General features: G+C 37.1%; 1 protein-coding gene across 2 annotated transcripts in view; it reads right to left on the reverse strand.

The window, feature by feature from the left end:
• Positions 1 to 16018: 16018 nt before the first annotated feature.
• Positions 16019 to 25184, reverse strand: part of LOC136857493 (uncharacterized) — a 316431-nt gene continuing 307265 nt past the window's right edge. For both annotated transcript variants that reach the window (XM_067136190.2, XM_067136191.2), the window contains exon 9: positions 16019 to 16339. In XM_067136190.2, coding sequence (XP_066992291.2) covers positions 16050 to 16339 — 290 coding nt within the window. In that variant the 3' untranslated portion in view covers positions 16019 to 16049. The remainder of the gene's footprint in view (positions 16340 to 25184) is intronic.

Raw genomic sequence — 25184 nt, forward strand, 5'->3', positions numbered from 1 at the left:
AATTAAGGCCACGGCCGCTTCCTTCCCACTCCTAGCCCTTCCCTGTACCATGGTCGCCATAAGACCTATCTGTGTCAGTGCGACGTAAAGCAATTAGCAAAAAAAAAAAAAAAAAAAAAAATCCCTCAGCCCCGCCTTAATAACCTCTTCCCCCTCCACTCCCCCTTTTCTCCTTCTGTTTCCTTTCTTTTCGTTTCTTTTTTCCCTTCACCTCCTTCTCAAGATTTCCTTTGAACCTCACCAACCCCCAACTCTCTCTTCAGCTTACTACAACACGAAGTAATTCCCATATGACATATTTTATTTAAGTATTTTCTTCCACCAGAATTCTTTCTTTCTTTCTTTGCTGTCATTTATTCAGAGTCAAATGTATGGTCTGCAGTGAACTGCGAATTTCTATCCACCTTTATTTAACTCCATGTATGTTAATCCTCCTCACGTAACATCCATCGTCCTTCAAGATTCTAGAAACAAAAGAACTTTCATCTAGAATCATACTTCGCATCCACATATATATATCAAGTTTATAAACCTTGAGAAGACAATGTTACTACAATTACAACTGATCTCTGAATGAACAGCTCGCTTGGAAGCCAGCCGATTTGCATGACCAGCAACTTAAGGATTGCTTTTATAACTTTTCACTTTTATACAGCGCATTGGACTTTTTTTATGGATCTCTATTTTTTAACATAGTGTAGCGCATCTCTAGATTCTTAAGCCTCCACGTGCAACAATCACCTTCCTTCATGTTCCAAAAAACAGAAGAGCCTTTCTAGCATCCATGTGTTTCTACGTCTATAAATATCTTGAAAAATGACGTAACTTCGTCTCAGTTTTTCTTCGAATGTATAACATCACATTTAAGGAGCCAACATACATTGAATTCTTTGACTTGCAACTTAAAGATTTCCATCCCTAACAACTTTTTAATGATGTACGGCGCACTGGACTTTAATCGTAAATAAACAACGTGACTTTGGCTCAGTTGTTTTTCAAGTGGATAACAGCATCTTAAAGGAACCAGCATATAGTAATCCCCTTATCCAGCAACTCAAGAATTCCTATCTGTAACATCTTTTTAATGTACACTGGAGTTTTTATGAATCTGTCATAGAGTTATTTTTTAACATAGTGCTCCACGTCTCTACAATTATTTTCTCAATATCTCACATGGTATGTACATTTACGAGACCATTATGTGTCTTTACATTGTTTAATTTCTTCGGTATTTATGTTTTTATTTTGCTTTAGGCTGCTGATGACCTACTATTAGGTCGAAACTAGTCCCTAATCATTTATGTAATTTAAACTATGTAACTTACCTGCATATCCATACTTAACCCTACATTTGCTTTTCACGCTAAACATTAGGTTGCCTTATACATTATAATGTCTACTTCTCAATAATTGCTATTCTCTGATGTAGAAAACTTTAGCTATTCAGTATTATGAAGGCGACATGTGCCTATCTACAACATTGTATGCATTCTATAGGCATTGAAAAACGCTCCATTCTTATGTATCGACTTAATATGTTAATATGCGAGAGCTTAATTAAAAATTTACTTTACATTGAATATATCCATACTATGCCTTTGTTGGCAGGACCTAGTGTTTACAGTGCACTATGTCTTCTGGTATGGGCTAGAGCAATTTTGTTACTTTCATTGATCTGTCTCTGTCTTATCCTTGACTTTGACAATGTGAAAGTGACTGAGGTATGAGTGATGCTAGTAATGCCATTCCTTATGCAGCCAGTCTCTGCTTGAATGGTGTGAAAATGTTGCTCATAGGGTCGGTTGGTGCATGCATTTCAGTGGGCTTGGCAGACTGATTGTAATAGCAACTTCTGGCTCGGTAAGGAAAGCAACGGGAAACTACCTCACTCCTCATTTCCCTAGTACGCCTCTTCAGTGATGGCTAGGCCATCTATGACCGCTGATGGCAGAGCTGTTGAGGATCCAACCAGCCTTAGGGCTGAAGACTGAACATACACACATATCCATACAACTACATACTCTCCGTTTTAGGTTAGAGACATTAAAAAAGAAATTATTTCAAGTAAGAATTGTAATTTATGGGAACTTAGCTCAATCATTCTCCAGTTTGGGGCAATTCAGCTGCCATCCATCCTTGGCCTGTTACTCTCTCGGCCGCTCGGAAAAACGACGACCTGCTACCTTCTCATTCCCTCTAAGGTGGGACCGATCCCGTGGTGTTGAACACATCTCTAGGGCTGCCCACTGCACATTTAGCTTGAAGTCATGATGATCTTCCTGTTTGAACTCATGTTGTAAAAGAATATACAGATGAAATATGGGAATTCATATCGATATCCTTATAAAATAGATAATATATATTGATTTTCTGACTCTGCTGTTCTATGTAAGACTGCTCTGAATTGTGTCATGGGAATCGTGGTATTGCTCCCAATCTATAGTTTATTTCCAAGATGATCAGATTTTAACAATCTGCTTGTTTTTCCGTGATAATTTCTATTTTCTCTTCTTTCTTGAATATATCTTGGATTCCACTTGGCAATCTCGATATTTTGCTGACTAATGCTATCTCGGCTATCTTGGTCTGGTTGTCAATGTCTACTCTTCTTCTCTTGTAAGAAATACTTCTTCTATGAATGGGTATACTGTATTTCTTTCTGAAGTGCATTTTGTTTTCTTCCCTTTATATCATTAGATATTATGAATTAAAACTTGTCGCCCATTTGCTTTTCTTGGCGATAATGTAGTACTTTTGTAATTTTTTTTTTTTTTTTTTTTTACAATCCAGCTCGCTTTTCTTTGTCTTCTCCACTGCCACACTGATCATGCTCTTCTTCTCTAAGTTAGGCCCGTATTAACTTCTAAATCATACTCTTGTTCACCTTTGCTCTGCCTAAATCCATTTTGCATAACTTCATTCATACATGATGTAAAATGCAATCAATGGCACACATGTAAATTTGTAGTGAGGAGGTTATCATTTCTTTATCCCTTTCAGACTTGAAAGAAAACTGGCGGTGTGAATTTTTGTTTGTACGCCAAAAACTGACTAAAATTCTCTTAAATACATATATTTTTAGTTTATTTTACAAAACAAAAATTATCATCTGAGAAAAAGCACCCACACAATTGTGCATGTCAGGACTTAATTCACTACTTGCAAAAATGAAAAATTACCGCAATGCATGTGAATATACATACGTACATGATCAAATATTCTATTTTAGAGTGGGGAATAATTTAAAACAATTAAATCATCATTCAAACACAAGTAAATATTACATTTTCTACACTGAGGACAAGTTTTGGTTTTACTGCCCTTTTGATAGCAGCAACCTGTCGTCGGATCTGAAAGAAAACTGGAGGTGTGAATTTTCGTTTGCACATCAAAAACCTACTAAAAGGCTCTCAAATACATGTTTTTACAGTTTATTTTACAAAATGAGAAATTTCAGCTCAAAAAACAGAACCCACACAATTGTGCATGTCAGGACTTGATTCACTACTTACAAAAAATAAAAATATAAGAAAATTCAGCTCAGTACATGTGAATATACACATGTACATGATCAAATGTTCTATTTTACTGTGTGGAACAATGTATTTTAAACAATTAAAATCTTATACATTACATTTCTCACGTAGAGTACGAGTTCTGCCTTCACAGTCTTTTGGTGGCAGCACCCAGCACTCTTGCATGCACTGACTGCAGGGAAACCTAGCCCGCACACTTGTGCGTATCAACATTCAAAACCTCATGGTATCACGTACGATGTTGTAAGTTCACAATTTACATTTGCTAAACGAATGGGTTTTTCCCTGACTTTTACAAAAAATCGGATATAATGGCCATCCATTATAGCGAGTGATTATATTCTGATATTCAGTAGAGCTTCTAGATTAATATGAATGCAATAAATAAATAAATAAATACTTATTTTAGACATTACTGCTTCCCGCCATCTTGTTGATGAACTGTAGTTTTAAACTCTTCTTCCTGCCCCCTGATGGTCAAGCGCTAAATAAAAACAACTGAAATACATGCTACGTGTCCCGCACAAGCACTGCAGTCCTGTCTAGCACCAAAAAAACATCAAATAAGCTCAGAGATAAATAAAATACGAACCCGCACTATTGTGCGTACACGGTCTGAAAGGGTTAAGCGTGCTTGAAATATGTTTTCATGATATGTATACATTTAGGTGACATTGTTTAAAGAAGAAAACTGGGACGTTTGCCCACAGAGGCCTCTGGAGTGATACTATATTTTTTCAGAATGAAATTAAACATATACTTTCTTTCAGACGCATTCGAATTTTGAAAAGTAACAAACAAGTAAGCCGTAGTGTGGATATCACCCGCAAAAACACAAGTTTTGAACAAACTATTTGCCATTTCATACTGATTTTAATGCGAATGGGTTTTTCCCTGACTTTCACAAAAAATCGGATATAATGGCCATCCATTATAGCGAGTTAATTTATCACCGTTATGAATTCTCGCTATGACAGACTTCTACTCTATGTTGTGATTAGCACAAAGTTCTATCAGTATTTTCCCATTCCTATTAGCAGAGCTCTCCACAGATGCGGATATCTGCTAAGTTAGTGCCTTGGTGGATGAAACTCTATGGCAGTGCGTATAATTTTTCTGATAATTTCTAAATAATGATGTGTAAGGAAATCTCGGTAAGTGAAATCTTTCATACATTTCATGCAGTTACGCTTGACACTGGTATGAGAGAGCCTTGAGTTCATAAATCTGACCCAAGCTTAAATGGCCCCTGCCCACAACTAATGGAAGGAAGAGAATAGCCCAATATGTCGGCCGTTGCCACCTGTCGCTGTCAGAGTGCTGGTACCATTTTATTATGTTAATTGATCTATCTTGGGTGTAATATAGTTAAATAGTTATGGATGGAGGAAGAGTGGATGCGGAGCAGATAATTCGTGAGTGGAATGTATACCCACTCCCCTTGATTTTTTTTTTCCTTTCCATTTGTGCATTAAAACAGTAATATGTTTTGATGGTATTTTACTCAAGTAGTTATCAATTTTTTCCCAGTATTTATCTATATTATGTCTGGTGATGATTGTTGTTGTTTAAAGGGGCCTAACAGCTAGGTCATTGGTCTGCTAATGATTATGTTTGGTTTTCTTGTGATTTTTATCATTCATTAGGGTATGAACATGCTTCATTGGTGGATTTGAATATTGAGGAGGATGTCCTTTCATCAACTGGATCGAAACTCTCACTATAGAGTCAATTATTTCATTAGATTAATGAATCCTCGTGATGTCTGGGAAAAACAGATAATGAAGGACCTTGAAATTAGAGATGTGAACTGGTGTCACATATATGAGCAGCATCTGTGGATGGATAGAACAAACTGGAGGAGGCTCGTACACAACCGCACCCGGCTTTCTGGAGCGAAGAAATTATGATGATGATGATGATGATGATGATGATTAATGAATCCACTGCAAAACATATGTGCACCTCTTAATATCCTACTGGTTGATTTGCTCTGTACCTGGTTTCCTGTACTGCTATGTAATTTAGATGTTGGAATTTAATTTTGCACATGCAATCTTCAGGGTGATGCTGTGACACCGTACTGGGAGTAGGAGGAGTATGTTTACTAAAGCGGGTTTGACGATTGGCCTCCTACTTTTGAAGGTAAAATGCGCCTCCCATGGAGCCGCTCAATGTGAGACAGACAATTCTGGATATAAACTGAACTCATTACAAGTAATGAACTTCATTCTGGTTCCATATTGACTTTAAACATCTAAAATAAAATTCTAAAGTCTACCTGTTCAATACACATTTGCCATTTGATAAATAGTCTGTCCAAAAAGCTACATAGGTCATGTTTCGACCTAGCCTAGATGTCATCATCAGGTAAAATAACAAAGAAGAAAGACATATACAGAAAACTGTGATATAGAAAAATCTTGAGATAAAATACAATCAACAAATGTAATGGAAAATGTCCATAGTTTCAATTTTAAAATACAATCAACAAATGCAATGGAAATCCAAGTTTGAAGCTATGTACATTTTAAACATAGATTTCCATTGCATTTGTAGATTGTATTTTATCACAAGCTTTCTATGTATCAGTTTTTTGTATATGTCTTCCTTCTTTATGTTATTTTAGCTGATGATGACCTCTAGGCTAGGTCGAAATATATCCTATGTAGCTTTATAGACAGACCATTTATCAAATGGCAAACATGTATTGAACAGGTAGACTTGATACAATTAAATTCTTTTAGAAATTTATCTTACATATTTTGAGTCAATACGGAACTGGAATGACGTTCATTACATGTAATAATAATGCTAACCAGGCATATCAAAACACAAATTTGGTTTTAAAGATTAGAATCAAAGTTGCTAAAATCGGCAAAGACATATTCTTTTTAAAACAGTGTCTCAATGATAACTTAACCCCAAAATTCTTAAGTGCCAATCTCAACAAACGTCAAAGCACAAGTTGGGAACAAAGTCAACACATTGTGCACAAGAAGATAAATTTTCTTTATAAAAAGAAATCTTGTCTCAGTGCAAAACTCTATGATGCTCATTTAGCAGTTCCTCTTTCCTTAGCCCCATTGGAATGGAATTCTTTCCAAAAGCATGTTCACCTCAGACTATTTCAAATCATTTCAAAAAAACACGACACTTTGAATAAATTTTAAAACCAACAATAATTTTCAAAAAAATATTCACACTCTTCAATTTCATTCACCAGTTATGAATCTTACAAATTTAGATTTGAATGAGATTGACTTAGAGATCCTCAGCAAGAGACCTAAACATAACCGGATCAACTTTTGTAACAAAAGCAACATAATCAACACTGTAGCAGAATCAGAATTGGCCGTCAGCAAATTACCCTATGAGAAACAAAATTAGATATGAAATAAAGAAAAAACTGGAGAATTTGTTCACATAAAAACATGTGAAAAAACCCTGCACCCCAACTAAACACATCTTAAAATTGAAAGGAAAAATAAAAAAGAATGACACAATAGTTACAAAGGCAGATAATGAAAACACCACGGTCCTAATGAATAAGAATGATTACGTACTGTATGTCATATACTTTGCTATGGAAGTGAAGCGCGGACCCTGAGGAAATGTGATGAGAGAAGAATAACTACAGCTGAAATGAAATACATGCGGCGAACAGCAGGAGTCACTAAGTGGGAACACAAAAGAAATGCAGAAGTGCTGAATGACCTTAAAAGCAGACCTATATTGGAATACATCTATGAATACCAGAGAAATTGGCTAGAACACCTAAACAGGATGGACAGATGCAGGATTCCCAAAGCAGTCATAAACTACTGCCCCGGTGGGAAGAGATCTCTGGGATGCCCCAGGAAGAGATGGCGTGAAAATTCAAATATTTTGTATAGACCGTAACAGTTCTTCTATAGGACCAATAAATGAAAGGATGATGATATCAGAAAAACAGAACTTTTCTTTTCCGATAAGAGTTTCTCTGTCATAACTAAAGATCCTACCAATAAAATTCAAAAAAGCCTTACAGGAATTATAAATAATATTGTAGCCTTTTCAATGAACAACAAATTTCCAAACTTATTTTAATGATCCCCAAACTCCCCACTGCTAGATCTTTACCAAAGATTCGTAAGACCAATGTTCCAATCAGGCCAATGATTAATTTCAAAAGTAGTCTTACTTACAATGTTTCTTGTTTCATACAAAAATTCTTGGCTAAATATTATACATTTTACAGTAGAATTCTGTAGAATTCAGTAACATCACAAATAAACTTAAATTATATCCAAATCACACTATGCACTCATTCGATATTATGAATAATTATGTACACTAAACATTCCCATAGCTGAAACTATTAACCTAGGTAAAGACAACCTAAACAAACTAACCTTTTAAGTAAACTTGAAATAGAAGAATTTTTACATATTCTGAAGTTCGTTCTCAGTAATAATTATTTTACGTTTAATAACACAATTCATCTGCAGAAAGAACTCCCTATGGGATGCCCTATTTCTGGAATTTTGGCAGAAATTTATATAGACAATCTGGAAAAAACCAACATATCGTCGTTGCCGGGACAAAACCTCCTATGTGATAATATTTTTGGAGATATACTGACCCGCAGTACATACATTAAGAAGAGTTAGAATGCCTTGACAACAGTCACACAATATTGCATCTTAGATGACAGAACATTACCGGCTGAAGTTCTAAGCTAAAATATTTCCAATAGGAGGTTTTGTCCTGGCAGAGACATGTAGATGACATTTTCACCATTATCGATCAAAGTATCACTGACAGTACAACCTTCCTTTAAAACTTTCCTTGTGATCTCTACATAAAATTCACAGTTGAATCTGAAACAGATAGATCTTAAAATTAGGAGAAGCAACCATCTAAAATTTGAAATCTTCAGAAAACCCACCCAGACAGCCAACATGATCAGACAAGATTCACTGCAGCCTGGCTCTCATCACAAAAAGGCCTCTTTATATAGTATGATATATAGAGCCTTGAACATGCCTATGTCCAAGAAAGCTTATAAGAAAGAAATCCACACTTTAGCACACCTTGATGGGTTTAATAGCAATTTTGTTGGCAGAATTCTCAATAAGATAAAAAATAAACCCACCACCACACTTAAAAAACAAAAGAAAGAGAACACTGATTTTGTCAAAAAAAAACACCCACACACATACTAGTTGACGTGTAACCATTGCAATGCCAGCTATATTGGACAGACTAGGAGAAACTTTCAAATCCACGACAAAGAACACTTTACTGCAGCTAAATACAAAATAATTTCTGCTATGTGTGAACACATGAAAGACAACAATCACTCATTCTCCACCATAAAGATCTAGATATCCTACATACAACCAAAAAAAGGAAATTTATTAAACATTTTAGAAAATATTCATATAAACATTGATCAAAAATCCAATCTTAACGAAATCCAAGAAAAAACGAACATCCTGGTTGACACAATAACTGAGAAAGATCTTAAGCAAAGCTAATTAGGTCTATCACAACATGCATTACTGGTCCGTCCTTCCACTCAATCTCCCTCCCCTCACCCGCCGTTTCCCCTGCCCAACACAACATCAGAACAGTCACCAGTCAGTGTTGAGGTCAAACACCAATCCAACCTGATCTATATAAGCACAGGGCTGGAGGAAAGAGGAAGTGAGTAATATTTTGCGACTCTTCATTTATCTTTTATTTCTACTTCATTTTTCGTTCTCAACTCGGCTTTTTGTTTTCGCTTTTAGATCCTGGCTATACTTGTATCCTCCGTGAAGAAATTAATGGATTTTTCAAAACTTCACTCCGTTTCCAGAAGCATGACAAATAGAACAACATTTAACAGTCTTCACAATTTTTAAGTATTTCCTCCAGCCAACCAATAGTTGTATTAAATACGGTTGGACCCACACTTGCAACTAAATTCGTCCAATTTTGAAGCTATGTACATTTTAAACATAGATTTCCATAGCATTTGTTGATTGTATTTTATCTCAAGCTTTTAATGTATCACTGTTTTTTGTATATGTCTTTCTTCTTCATGTTATGAGGATTGGGGCGAAAGTCATGGCAACTATTTTTTTCTTGTAGATATTTGAACGGATCACAAACGTATATGTGTTGTGTGGAAGTTCTGCAGGCATAGTGTGTATGCAGAACAACAGATGTCTCTGTGATAGCTGGTAGTAGCGCAGCGAGGGCTGTGAAATCAGTCAGTTGGTGAGTGTCGTGCAAGATGGAAGTAACCTGTGTTGAGCAGGCGATTACATCAAAATAATTGTTCTCTGAGGGAGAAATGCGATGGAATGTCACAGTGAATTAGTGGAAACCCTTGGGAATAATGCTCTACCATACCGTATAGTAGCACGGTGGGTAGGAAAGTTTCAGCAAGGACGTGTGTCAACCAGTGACGAGCAACGTTCAGGACGATCTGTCAGTGTGCGGACTGTCGTGGCACGTACCGCCATCGAGCAGCTCCTGGATGAAGACAGATGATGGATGCTACTGGAGTTAGAGAGGCAGGTGGCATCGAGAAACGCACCGTCCACAGGATATTGCGTAATGAGCTGCAACTGCGCAGCATGCACTGACGGAAGTTCAAAGGTGGGTGCGCTATGCAATATGCTCTGACCACCTTGCACGCTAGCAACAGGACGGCAATCAATTCTTGTCTTGAATAATCGCCATCGATGAAGTTTGGGCCAGGGCATATGAACCAGAACTGAAAAGTCAGTCCGCGGAGTGGCGACATGCTGGATCATCAAAGAGGCAGAAGGTCCGTCAGAATCCTTCCCCAGTCAAATTGATGGTGATTGTCGCGTATGATGTCAGGGGTGTCATTGTTTGCCCTTTGTTCCACATGGCAGAACAGTGACCGTACAGTACTACAGGGACTTCCTGGTGCGGCAGGTACGACGTGGCGTTAGGGAGAAATGTCCGGATCTTGTGGACAGTGCAATAATTCTGCATGACAATGCAAAACTACATAAAGCAGAGTGTGTAGGGCAGCTACTGCGACGGTGGGGATGGGAAGAATTGGAGCACGTACCGTACTCTCCCGACATTTCGCCCTGTGACTTTGATCTCATTCGAAAGATTAATTAACCCATTGAGCCCGGCATATTTGTTGGATTGAAACTGCATTGGCGCTGGGATTATTTTGGAGGAAATATAGTGGCGCTTCATATCATGAGAAATTTCTTAGTTACAAGACCATTAAAGATTTAAATATACATAAACACAAAAGGCTTCCATACCACAAACTGCGGAACAAGGAATACAGTAAAACACTTTATTTTATTAGCATCACGGGACCGTAGGCCTACTCAGTCCACCTGCTGAGCTGTAACCCAGTTTTCTCTTTGCACTTTCTCTTCGATTTCCACATCTATTTGTTATTCAGGAGCATTGCTCACACTAGTACTAATATTACTACTAATTTCACTGAAAAACTTACATTCCTAACCATCATTACTTCCTAAAAGGGGTTATATATCTGTAAATATCAGTTCTATACTGGCAGCCATCTTGTTTACAAGCGAGTCTCAAAGGTAGAGATAGCCCACTTCAAACTAATATTACCAAGCACACTATCGATATATATTACCAAAGAGCATATAACATTGCAAAGAAAGAGTCCCTACACAAATCACAAATGCAACTCACTCTGCCATCTCTTGAGGAAAAGTAGAATTACGTAGTAAAGTGAGACAACGGAACAGTTCCGTGGTCCGGCGTTTGGTCCACCGAGACGAAGCACGGAACGGTTCTGTGGCTCGGGCCCAATGAGTTAATAATGTTATTTGTTTTACATCCCACTACCTACTTTTATGTTTTTTTGAGACATCGAGGTGCCGGAATTTAGTCCAGCAGGAGTTCTTTTACGTGCCAGTAAATCTACCAACACGAGGCCAACGTATTTGAGCACCTTCAAATACCACCGGACTGAGCCAGGATCGAACCTGCCAAGTTGGGGTCAGAAGGCCAGCGCCTCAACCGTCTGAGCCACTCAGCCCAGCGTTCGAAAGATCAAGGAACCACTACGTGGTAGGCGGTTTGCAACACGACAGGACATTGCTAATGCTGTGCGCCAACAGGTGACCCGATTCACACATGGTGCGGCAAATGCTGAGGCAGACGGTATTCAGCGCCTCCCACATCGCTGGCAGCGTGTGGTATCAGTAGCAGGGGACTACTTTGAGGGTCTTTACGCCCAGGTTTGTTACGTCAACTTTATGTGTACTGTGTTGTCAATCTTTTGCACCGGGAAGTCCATGTTGCCCTGTATACTACCGTAATAAATTAGTGTGTTATGATATTTCAGTGCTATTCATTGTCCACACATGTAGTTAACACCTTGTCCTTTCATATCACATTTTACAAACCATTATTCTCGTCATTATTCTGTATTGAAAAAATAGCTGATCACAAAGTTTATACAAGGGGTAATTTTAATACCAACTATTCAATACAAATTTATTCCACTATAGTGTGGTTAAATACACATGGAAATTATCAGAAATTTGAAGTACATGTTTCGCCCACTATTTATTGGGCATCATCAGCTTCAATCAATCTTAAAACGCATATGGTCTAAGGAGTCATAATAACTTACGTAAAAAATATTGATGAATATTTACAAGTGTTAATACTGTGGATGCAAAATGTTCACAGTAAAAAAATTGGTATTAAAACTGAATTTATACTAAAATCACTTTGAAAAAATGTGTTCGTCTAAAAGTAATAGTCATATATTGTTTTTAAAAAGTAGTCCATGTCTGACACTGAAATGGATCTTCTTGATGAGAAGCTTAAGCAATATATATTACATTAGGAAAACAGAATATCAAAAATAAGGCGTTAACAGGATAAGAACAAGACGGTTAAAAGATGCAGTAAAAGTTCATATTTGAGGCCAATATATAAAATAAGGATGGAAAGAAGTAGTTGAATTGAGGGCAGTGTAGTTTATGACGTCTTGGAAAGTTGGATTAAAATAGTGGTATGTCGTGAAGTGCTGAAAAACATCGAAGAATTTGCCGTAAAACGCTGTTAAATTATCGAATAAAAGAAGGTAGGCTGGACGACAAATTCGTGTAACAGAAAATGCCTCTTGTAGACGTGGATGTCCGTAGTAAACAATGTTGTCAATCTGGAATGAAACGGAAGGCTAACTTGACGATGGGAAATTAGGCCGAGAATATATAACTGAAAACGATATGTTGAATAATGTGTACTTACTTATTGTGAAGATGTAATGTATGTCCGAATGTATCTGCAGCGTTAGTCTGTTTGAAGTTCCTACTTCTAGTGTAGTATCAACGCTGTGGAGGTGTAGGGGAATGCTGAGAGGAAGAGGGGGTATCGGTGGGCGGAGCATCACGTGTTATAGCCAGTATAGGAGGGGCGTTACTTGAAGGAGCAAGTATGGTGTCGGTATTTAACGAATTAGAGGGAGTCTTTAATTCTAAGGATTTAAATATCTGAGGGACTTCATTATGGTTTGGGTTGACCGTATTCAATAACTTAGGCATTAAAATATATAGCGGACTTCTGACTTCCGTGTCGTCATTAAGATTACGATCTTTATTATATGTCCTGTCCAAGAAAATGTAAATACTCTCTAATTCATTCAAAAGTTTACCTTTGCCTGTATTCCTAATTATTGTGAGATCTTTTTCTATTGTAGTGAACCGGTGTCCAGTTTCCTTCATGTGGGTGCTCATTGCCAAGTATTTATGTTTTTCGGCATTGAAATGTTCCATGTACCTTATATAAAAGCTGAGCCCAGTCTGTCCAATGTAGGATTTTCCGCAATGAGAACATGTTAATCTATAAACTCCTGAACCTGAATATCTATTTCTGTCGTAGTTAATCTTATTATGATTAAAAAAGATGTTTTGAGTTGTGTTGATTGTTCAAAAGGCTACGTTCATATTATGCTTACTGAAAGTATTCGCAATTTGGTGGACTACTGGGCTACTATAAGTGAAAGTGGCATACTTAGTTCTTTTTGGTTTGTCGGATATGAGATCCGTGGATAACTTATTTTTGATTTTGTGAATTAAGCGGTTTATCATCTCGACCTCAAACCCATTAAGTCTGGCTAGGTTTCTTATGTAGTTCAATTCATTCCTTAATTTAGCAGGGGAAAGAGGGATTCTTAGTGCTCTATAAATTAAACTATGAAAAGATGCCTGTTTACGGGAGCCAGGATGTAATGAGGAATTATTTATAGTTATCGGAGAATGTGTAGGCTTTCTATATATTTGAAATTCAAAAGTGTTGTTGGTTCGTGTCACTGTTATGTCCAGAAAATTCAAGGAACACTTGTCTTCATCTTCCTTGGTAAAACTCAGGTTAGGGTCGATACTGTTTAATTTTTCCAAAATTTTGCTGCTATTGGTAACATCTTTATCAATTATTACAAATGTATCGTCCACACATCTCAACCATAAGCAAATTCCTTTAATATTAGTTTTTATTTTAGTGTGTTCAATTGAGTCCATGTAAATGTCAGCTAGGATGCCCGATATTGGGTCACCCATTGCTAAACAGTTCTGTTTGTAAATTTTTCTGTTAAACGTAAAATAACTGTTGTCCAGAACAAAGTTCAATAGTTTCATGAATTCATCGATCTCCTTTCTACTGAGGCCACTATGTTTACAGATGTTATCATAGATGATGATAACTGTGTCACCAGTCGGAATGTTTGGGTACATATTAATCACATCGGAAGAGCATATTGCTTGATTTAATTGAAGATTAAATTTGCTTAAAATCTCACAAAAATCTATTGAATTCCTTAAGGGCTGCTTGTTATTAAACACGTAATGTCTCTTAAGAAAGCCATGGATGTACCTGGAGGTTTTATACGTTGGACTGTTGCGGCAGTTAATAATAGGACGCATTGGAATATCATTTTTATGTACCTTAGGGAGAGCTCTTGCCACAGGAATATTCGGATTCATATTTACGAGTTTCTTCTTTTATTCAATACTTTAACAGCGTTTTACGGCAAATTCTTCGATGTTTTTCAGCACTTCACGACATACCACTATTTTAATCCAACTTTCCAAGATGTCATAAACTACACTGCCTTCAATTCAACTACTTCTTTCCATCCTTATTTTAAATATTGGCCTCAAATATGAACTTTTACTGCATCTTTTAACCGTCTTGTTCTTATCCTGTTGACGCCTTATTTTTGATATTCTGTTTTCCTAATGTAATATATATTGCTTAAGCTTCTCATCAAGAAGATCCATTTCAGTGTCAGACATGGACTACTTTTTAAAAACAATATATGACTATTACTTTTAAATGAACACATTTTTTCAAAGTGATTTTAGTATAAATTCTGTTTTAATACCAATTTTTTTACTGTAAACATTTTGCATCCACAGTATTAACACTTGTAAATATTCATCAATATTTTTTACGTAAGTTATTATGACTCCTTAGACCATTTATGTGTTTTAAGATTGATTGAAGTTGATGATGCCCAATAAATAGTGGGCGAAACATGTACTTCAAATTTCTGATAATTTCCATGTGTATTTAACCACACTATAGTGGAATAAATTTGTATTGAATAGGTGGTATTAAAATTACTTCGTGTATAAACTTTGTGATCATTATATCACATTTTCCAACCGGACTGGTATCTTCAAGAAAAAAAAAAAAAAAGTTGCCATGACTTTTGCCCCACCCCTCGTATTTTAGCTGATGATGACCTCTAGGCTAGGTTGAAACTAGTTCTATGTAGCTTTTAAGACAGACCCTTTATCAAATGGCGAACTTCTATTTAACAGGTGGACTTTATACAATTAAATTCTTTTAGAATTTTATCTTAGAAACTGAACTCATATTACACCCTAAGTTCTGCCATCTCCAGCATACCGAAGTCCACCTTCTCAGCCATAGATGTCCCCTGTATCCCACACTCTGGCTCAGTATGCTCTGGGACTCACATAGGCAGCGGTGGCACTCCCTGGGTAAAGCAGCCTCCAACGAGGGTCCCTAGATGTTACCTAATTCTTAATCTCTTAGTTATTTCAATCAGTGTTTCTGCTTCTGCATCTCCAATAATGTTAAGGGTTACTCTACAGTAAGGTCTGTTATAATGCATACATGCACTGTGACAGATCGACCATCATGCTGGACTGTTTGCTAAAAACTACTGCGAGCACGCCAATCAAAACAGGGTAGTGCAGAGCAACTGAACCCACCCAAATGCTGTCAAAGGTCTGTGCGGGTTTTTATGGGAAGCTCTTCTTGGGCTACTTCTACCAATAAACTTAATTCATGTTAACATACATCGATATGCGAGGGAAAAAAAAAAGAAAACACAACTGGAAATGCTGCTGAATGGCTAAATTTTAGACTATACCTTGGGCGTGATGTACTTCAAACACTTCATACCAATTTCGAATTTATCACAAATTACCAAGTAATAGTCTCAACTTTTTATTCACTTAAAGTCTACAGTTGCTTAGGTTCTGATACAAAGTTAAATGCATTCTGGATACATCTGACTCCCAACTTTCTTTGCCTTGCCTTTTTATTAATCCTTTTATTAGGGCGTTTCTTGATGGACTCAATCCAGTTTATCTTCTGGTGGAACAAACCAGGTAAGCTCCTGTCTTCACGTGTATGTGTACTGGTTGGTTCCAGAGGATGCCACGAAATATCTTGAGGTAAATCGAATGACGGTACAGTATCCCTTTGCCAGGGCAAGATTCCTAATGGACATGTGGCCCATTGATCATCATCTGAAAAGAAAGTACAAACTTTACAATCGCACGGGGAAACTATTAACTACAGGTTTTGAAATGTAGCCTCATTCCTTATGCTCAGACCTTCCAGCATATCTGCCAACCTTCAATAACAGAAAAATTGGGATACTGTGGAGGATAAGAAAAAAAAAAAATCGATTTCTCAATCATGTGATGCCAAAAAATCACATTGCAGCTAGAAAAACCACTATGTGATAATATTTTTTAGCTTAGAGCTTTGACCAGAAAGGTTCTGTGCTCTAAGGTTCAGTATTGTATGAACTACATCAACGGATTTTCATTCTAAGTGATACATGTGCTTTGGGTCAGTATTTCATTGTCACATAATGGTGTTTCGAGGCGCAACAATGATATTAACTTTTCTTGATTCAGTAACACAAGGAATACATGCCCGAAAATTCTTGCAGAAAAAGAGCATTATATATCTTCAATATACTGTATTTTACTGCATAATCGTTGCAGTCTTTATATAAAAATTTTCAAAAAAATAGTAGGGTGCGACCATTACGTGAAGAATATTTTAATACCAGTGTTTGTATTACTGAAGAAAATAATTTATAACTAAAATGCATTTTATACACATATAATGTGCATGTAATAATCGCATATATACATCAAAATAATTAAAATAGTCCAATCAAAATTCATAATTTATTTGCAACAGTTCAGTGAATGTTTCTCCAATCTGAAAATAAAAATGAACTTATTACATTAATTGTCATTAATCGGGGCATTAAAGTTAAAATATTGCATTATTGTGAAATACGGACTCCCCAGTAAACAATTTACTCGAGATCTTTCATGTCGCTATCGCTGGTTTCTGTATCTGATGTGTTGTCCTCACCGTTGCTTATACCAGTGTGAGTTGATTTTATGTAACTCTGCCACACAGCGACACCTTCAAATTAGTCTAGTATAATACGAATATAAATGGTCCGTTATTGGACATTATAAATTTTCCAGCTAAATCATTCCTGGTTGCCAGCGTTTTGCCCTCGTGTGCTAGGTTGGGTTCATCAGTTGGTACCTAGCACACCTACCAAGACGCTGGTTAGTGCATACCGTGGAGGCCACTGCGTAGGCTACTTGGAGTCACCGGCAGTGCCAATGCACTATGAGAGACTTTGTCTTTTTACCAAAAATTGATGCCTGCTTGGCTATCAGATGATATAGATGTTGATTCCCACTAACCAGCATCTTGGTAGGTGTACCAACTGATGAGCCCAACCTAGCACACGAGGGCGAAACGCTGGCAACAGGAATGAGTTAGCTGGAAAATTTATAATGCCTATTTGGGTTTGATTTAAGTGCTCCAATGTGGGCGTAAACTATGTAAATAAATAAATAAATAAATAAATAAATAAATAAATAAATGTATGGATGTGTAACTGGATTAAAGCCACTCATCATCATCATTAGTCGTCGTGCTCATTACTGAGTGTCGTGACCTCATAATTCTATCATTTCCATGTTGCAACCATGACGAGATGGTCTCCATCCCAAGCGGTTTTCACATTTCTTTAATATGATCTGGTGATCTTCTTCACCTGATCTATCAACTACGTACTTACTGTTCTTCCTCGTGATCTAATGCCTTCGATTTTGCCTTGCAAAATGACCTTTTCCAAGTTCTCTCCGTCTCGTCTTAAAATGTGGCAAAGGATTTGGAGGTAACACTAACTCACACGGGAAGATAGGCATTTCTTGACTCCGAGTTCATCCAGAATGGAAACATTAGTTGTTCTTTCTGTCCAGGGTACATGTAGCATTCTCTGCCAACACCATATCTCAAAGGTATCAATGTGCTTTTTGTCTTTAGCAATTCACAGTCCAGGTCTCACAGCCATACAAAAAGACTGAGAACACTAGTGATTCTACCACACGCATCTTCGTGGCTTTTGATATTGCCTGGTTCTGCCAGATCTTAGTAAGTTTAACCATTGCAGCATGACCTAAGACAATACGTCTTTTTACCTCTTTATCACAGCTTAACGTGTCACTGATGACTGACAAATTCCTTAACTATATCCAGGTCCTTTAGGCATCCCGTAAGTTGGATTTGACCTTGCCGATCAACTACCATTAGTTTGGTCTTCACCCTTGTAAGCAGGTCAAAGTTCCTTTTCACTACCAGCGATGAGGGAAGTGTCATCTGCAAAGCGCAGAATATTAATTTTTCTGCCACCAATCGAGATTTCACCATTCCAGCCACAGAGAGCTCTTTTGATGACACACTCTGCATAGATGTTGTATATTTATTTAATAAAGCCGAGCTTTCCGCCAAATTGCATTGGCCTTCATCAGGGCATGTGAAGTTCTGCCTCCAACAGTGAGCAAAGAAATTCTTCGAAGGAACGTGGAAGTCATGACTGTAACATCCACGGCCTACCCCACTAACTGGACTCAAGGATCGTCGCGCTGTGCTGTGGTGGATGGGAGGGAAGTTACTGATTCACCGCCCTCTGTCAACGGTTTCTTGAGTGCGTCCCGCTGTGCCATGGTGGTGTTATGCATGTATTTCTCCAGTATAGGTCTACATGTATTTCATAACTTGAAGCCGTCTTCCCGGTTGATGTTATTTGGGTGCAGCGCCTTCTCTATGGCTTACCTTACAAGTCGAGCATAGAAGTCTTTTACAGGCGCGATGACCTTCGCCTGGTCAAAGAGGATTTCATGGTCTGTACTGTAGAAATGTTCTGCTATGGCAGACTGGCTTATTACATTCTCCGTGGAGGATGAAAGAGTAACATTCTCCATTCGACATGGACATGAGTAGGACGTCCCATTGGATCTTTAAGATAAGATCGGCCAGTTCATTTCCAATTGTACTATAATGTATATACATTAGTGTAAATTGTTGTAAAAAATAGTTTTTAAGAATAGCTCTAGTGCGAGTTAATCTCCTAATAAGCAGAATAAATGTATAGATGTTTCATGCTGTTCTCATTATCGGCATTATAAGAGTTGACACTCAGTATTATTTCCATTGGATGTGAACAGTGGACATCAGATTAGAACCTTAAGACATGAACGACTTATTCACTCCAAATTATGACCTTAAAGTCCTTGTACTACAGTGCAAATTTGTTATTAAAAAAATATTGATCTATGAATAATCCTAGTATAGCATCCACTCAGAGCTCTGACTTGGAGTAGAATTCATGGCTGATGATGCCTGCAATGACAGACGAAACATGTACCAACTTAAACTTAATATAATGACAGTAATATAGTCCTAAAGACTTTACTAGTATTGAATAGGTGGCTTCAATAAATTAATCGTTTAACATTGAATTCTAGTCAGCCGTTGTCTTCGTACACATCACTCAAATATGGCTAAGCATGAGCATGACTTGGCCACAGATAAGAATATCGCTTTTGGTGGAAACAAAATCTCATAATATTATCAACACTAAAGCAATATGCCACTGTACGAGGAAGTGTAGTTTTGATTATAGTGTTGTTCAGGAGAGTGTAATCTAAACAGTTTCTGTGAAGGGAAGATGGAATTATATTACTGTGTAACTGAACAAGTTGTACGGTCATATAGACGTAAGCTATATGTTCAAAAAGCTCCATTGGCAGCTCTGAAGATTGTGTTCCGTAGTTTACCAATGCTTACATCACGCAAATACTGGGGTTATTATTATGGCCACAGCTCTTCCTACCCAGACCTTGCCTTCTATCACATAGTTGCTGAAAACTTATCTGTATTAGTTCGACGATTATCTGAAGAAAAAGAAAAAAAAGAAACCTCCCACATACACAAAACCTACTTTTTAGTTGTCACTATTGTGTGTGCTAACTTGGCAGTAAATGTAATAACTGAATCACTCCCGGTTGATGTATGTGACAGCCTGTGATGATTGGGACAAGTTATTTTGATATGAATGTAGTTGAAGGGAAATTATCCCAAATATAATAAAATATATTGGTTGCCAAGAATAGTAGTAAAGTTGACAGTTACCGGACTGTTTCATATGTGTCATTGTACATAACCTCCGATGGCGATTTCACTCCTGAAATTTGAGGTTAAACAGTGTTCTTGGCAGTGTTTAAACATCAGTGTTAGACAGTGTCTACGTGATAAATAACGTCTTTGCAATGCGACAACCATACTTGAATATTGTTTAACTGTAAACATCGTCTAAATATTGTTTCTGAAATGGGTCCAATATGTTGCTATGTAAATTACTGACTGTAACTGTTCTGTATAATTGTATTAAAATACAAAATATTTCTACAAAAAACCTGAAAACGAAATACCGTAAAACTTAAAATTCTCACGCACACATGTCTACAGTAATCAAGACGCTTACAAACAAACACATGGATCTGTACATTCCAGAGCAGTCAATACTTCTGCAGGTGTACCTAATAAACATGAAACAGGAAAAACCTACACAACATGGAGAGGTCCACTAGAGGGTTGCAAGCAGGGATGTACGTACTTATAAAATTTCCCAGTATTGGAACGTTCGATTATGTTATTATAGTAGACCACAAGAACATGATAATGTTATGAAAAAAACAATATATTCATTCTGATGTTTACCACTGATAAGAGCAAATATCAACTTACTGGTTTTTTGTGAATTAGATTCTCAATGACTCATTTTGTCGCCGTTCGCATTCCAAACCCAGTGCACTCCTGGTTGCAAGGCTTTGAAAGCTGTACTAGAGAACAAGTGTGTGCGGTGCTCGTATTTCCCGGCGACATTGCTGATAATCGATAACTTAAGACCCTTATGTATTTCAAATGAAAACTCATGTTATGTCACTGGTGAATGAATTGTTTACTGTCTTGCAACCACCTTGTCAAACTACCAATAATCCATGCATCGTACCTATACCAGTATTGTTTACTAATTAATTCATTTTATTTATTTATACGTTGTACGACATCTCGCAAACGTGACTGTGTTGCCAAATTTCTGATAAGCCATGTACGTATTTAAACTGTGCATTCATATGCAAGTTACACTGCAGTTCCATTTTAAAACTTTTAAAAAAATTGATGAACAAAATTTGGACATGCAACGATTATGCAATGAAATTTTAAAATCCAATTATTGTATTGAAATTAAAGGATGCGACAATTATGTGGTGAAACATGATGATAGAACATTCAACTATGAATGAACACATTAGGCCATATCAATTTTGATCAGTACAGCTTTAATTGGAAATCAATCCATTAATCTCTGAATACAGAGCAATTATACATAATGTTTTTAAATTTGAACATTTCAAAAGTGAACTAATTACAGTAACATGCGGAAACTCAAACAAATTGAGAGGAACTGGTTCTTTACTCGGCAAGAAGCAAAGTGTTAAAAAACGTGTACTTAATGAGGAAAAATAAATGAAATCCCAGAAAGATTAGAACTTATGCCTACATAATCTCTAAGACGCCTTGGACAAGAAGCCAGGGCTACAAAAATATTAACATTGAAACCATACAAGGTAACTGCAGTACACCAACTGCATCCGCGTGATCACGATAAGTGGATAAGTTTTTGTAATTGGATGTTGCGAAACGTTCATGATCCGCGCTTAATAATTTTCTCTGACGAAGCATGGTTCCATACACAGGTATGGTTCGATGCAGAATAACAGATATTGGAGTATAGAAAACCCCCATCGCATATGCAAAAGTCCTCTACAATACAAAAGGATTGGAGTATGGTGCAAAGTGAATGGAAACAGAATTATAGGACCTATCTTTTTTAGGACACAATTAATCTACAAAGATACAGAGATAATATACTGTGACCGTATCAGTCATGCACATATTTATTTATTAATTATTTTAGGCAGTGAAAAACTTTTGCTAAGCTCCCTTGTACACATTACAGAAAGTTGCATTAGGTTGCACCTGCTCGCAAAACCCTTCTAACTTGGTAAACACGACTTCGTCGTAATTGAAGGAATCCCCAGATAGAGAGAGAGAGAGAGAGAGAGATGGAAAATGACAAGGGAAGAAAAATCAATACTAATACCTCCACTCGCTAAAAATATGGCCGAAACGCGGCGATGCCAACTTGCAAGCTTGATTTGTATGGTATGCATAACAATTAGTAAGGGAAACCTCGGCATGTCATATGTTTTCACAATAGACCTCTACTAAAATTAGAGTTGTTTATAAAATGTTAACGTGTGGAAAAATACGCGATCATCTGATTATATAACTACTATAGCGTCACCACGCTAAATAAGTATGCAGAATCCTCACGGGGGATTCTGTAAAGGCATAATTTTGATAATAAACTTTAAATAAACGGCCGATCGATGCAGGTTCCGCACATAACAAGACAACGTAAGTCTGAGTCACACATTTGAGCGCATTACCGATGTTATACAACATGTAGAACCATTAATTTAAAAAAAGTGGTGGGGACTGACCGCCGTCTATTGTGTGTGCAGGGGTAAGGTTATAAAAGGGGTGGCCATGATGACACAACATCCACTTGACGCGAAAGATTCAAGGCAGACCCACGGTTCACTGGTGTTCTGACCTTACCTGTATTTGAGAGTGAAAATATACATTTTCACTTTATGCGGTGTGAAAAACCTTGTCCAAGTGATAGTATTGAAAGTGTTTAAGTAACGTGACCGCAAGAACTGTGTTACAGTTTAAAAAATAAAATTGTGTTTGAGAGACGCAACATATCTCAACATCATTAAAGTTGTTATAGTGCAGAAGAGGACCCTGGAATTATGAACGTGCTCAGCAGGAATAGCAGTGGATTCGAACCTGAGACACACGTCAGCGCTATGAGAGGCTAAAAGACGATAAGGGCCTTTCCCTCGGCCAGAACCATGGATTTCACGACATGAAGATAAGTACAAATTTAAAAAAAAAATCTAAATAAATGCACGGTTATGTAATATGTAGATCACATATATTAGGTTAGAAATGTAAATTGCATGTATTCTTGAATTAGAGAGAGAGGACTTGTGAGTGGTCTTCATATCGTTTATATTCATCTAGATGGGAATAGAAAGTCTATTATATGGGCTAAAATTTCAGGCCTAAAATATATTTTATGTAATGCATGTACGTGATATAATGGCAAAATATTAGTTAGTCTGAGAGTGCTTTAGATTAGGTGGGATAAGGTAGATTTGTATTAGTAATTATCTCAAACCGTGATATGTATATTTTATGTATGGGATATTCAAGCCTATTTTGGTAATGCATGGTGACAGTGTCTTCAAAATGCACTATTGGCTTATATCATGAAGATAGGAAGGCACTCTTGTTATAATGTAATTTTGCATGATAAGAATATGTAGATGGCTGTATTAATTATATGCGCAACTTGTGATAAGCCTGGACAACGAACAAACGCCCTCCCATTTAGATAAGTGTTTTCCTTTAATGTCAAGTATTTCCCTTTCTGTATATGAGAATAACATTATGGATTTGTTTAAATCCATATTTGATTTTCTTTTTGTCTGAGTTCAAGGTGTAGGATGCCTTTGCTGGCGGGACCTAGTGTTTATAGTGCACTAAGTCTTCTGGTATGGGCTAGAGCAATTTTGTTACTTTCATTGATCTGTCTCTGTCTTATCCTTGGCTTTGACAAAATGAAAGTGACTGAGGTATGAGCGATGCTAGTAATGCCATTCCTTACGCAGCCAGTCCCTGCTATGAATGGTGTGAAAATATTGCTCATAGGGTCGATTGGTGCATGCATTTCAGTGGGCTTGGCAGACTGATATGTAATAGCAACTTCTGGCTCGGTGAGGAAAGCACCGGGAAACTACCTCACTCCTCATTTCCCTAGTAAGCCTCTTCAGTGATGCCTAGGCCATCTATGACAGCTCATGGCGGAACTGTTGAGGATCCAACCAGCCTTCGGGCTGATGACTAAACAAGGTGTAGGAAAACATAGGCTGAGATATTTTCTGTATTACATAAAATCAGCTTCATGGTCCGTATCACACTTCAATAGATTCACAATTAAGTATTTATTTATTTTCCACCTAGTCGATACAATGATTGCTTAAGGCAATTTTTAATGACAACATGTTGTCAATCTTATGTTAATTTTAAGGACACTTCCTCTAAAGCATTACTTTGTCAATTTATATATTTTTCATCTAAACAGTGTTATGTGGCTGAAGATGTTGATAATATACGAAACATGTACCACTTCTGACCATTAAAAATTGCCTTAAGCAATCATTGTATCGACTGGGTGGAAAATAAATAAATACTTAATTGTGAATATATTTTCTGTAGTCGGATGGATGTGAACCCAGGCATTCTAAGTCTATGGATGTGAAATTGAGAAGATGAATAGTGGCTTGATATTGAATTAAAGAATTGTAACAGGGAATATGATATGAGGATATCAGGTGAAATTATATTATTTACCATGATGTATTTTAAGGGAGACGAGTTGGTCTCGCCTTGAATTGTTGACAAGAAGTATTTAGCGGTCGGCCATTATTTGGTGTGGTTAGACATTGTAAGATTTATGATTTAGAGAAGGGTGAGTGAGCACTCTCCTCTGAAAAGGGTCACTGCCAAGTGTATTGTTCAAGCCTATCCACTAAGACTGCATGCAGGGAAGTTCGCATAAACCGATTACATTTAAAAGGATTCTTTTAACTCTTTCATGTTTATTTCTACAAAGAAATTAAATAACTGGAACGCCAGTATTATGATTGATTTGTTGACCTTATGAATAACTGAGAAAGGGAGTTTTTATTGACCCGTTTGTCGATGTCATCCTGGTGATCATCGGTTCGAACTCCAAGGCTGACCTTGGATTTTCTTTGTCACACAAATTTTTCTATTTCATTATAC

The sequence above is a fragment of the Anabrus simplex genome, chromosome 1, assembly GCF_040414725.1.
Source record: "Anabrus simplex isolate iqAnaSimp1 chromosome 1, ASM4041472v1, whole genome shotgun sequence".
Lineage (NCBI taxonomy): Eukaryota > Metazoa > Arthropoda > Insecta > Orthoptera > Tettigoniidae > Anabrus > Anabrus simplex.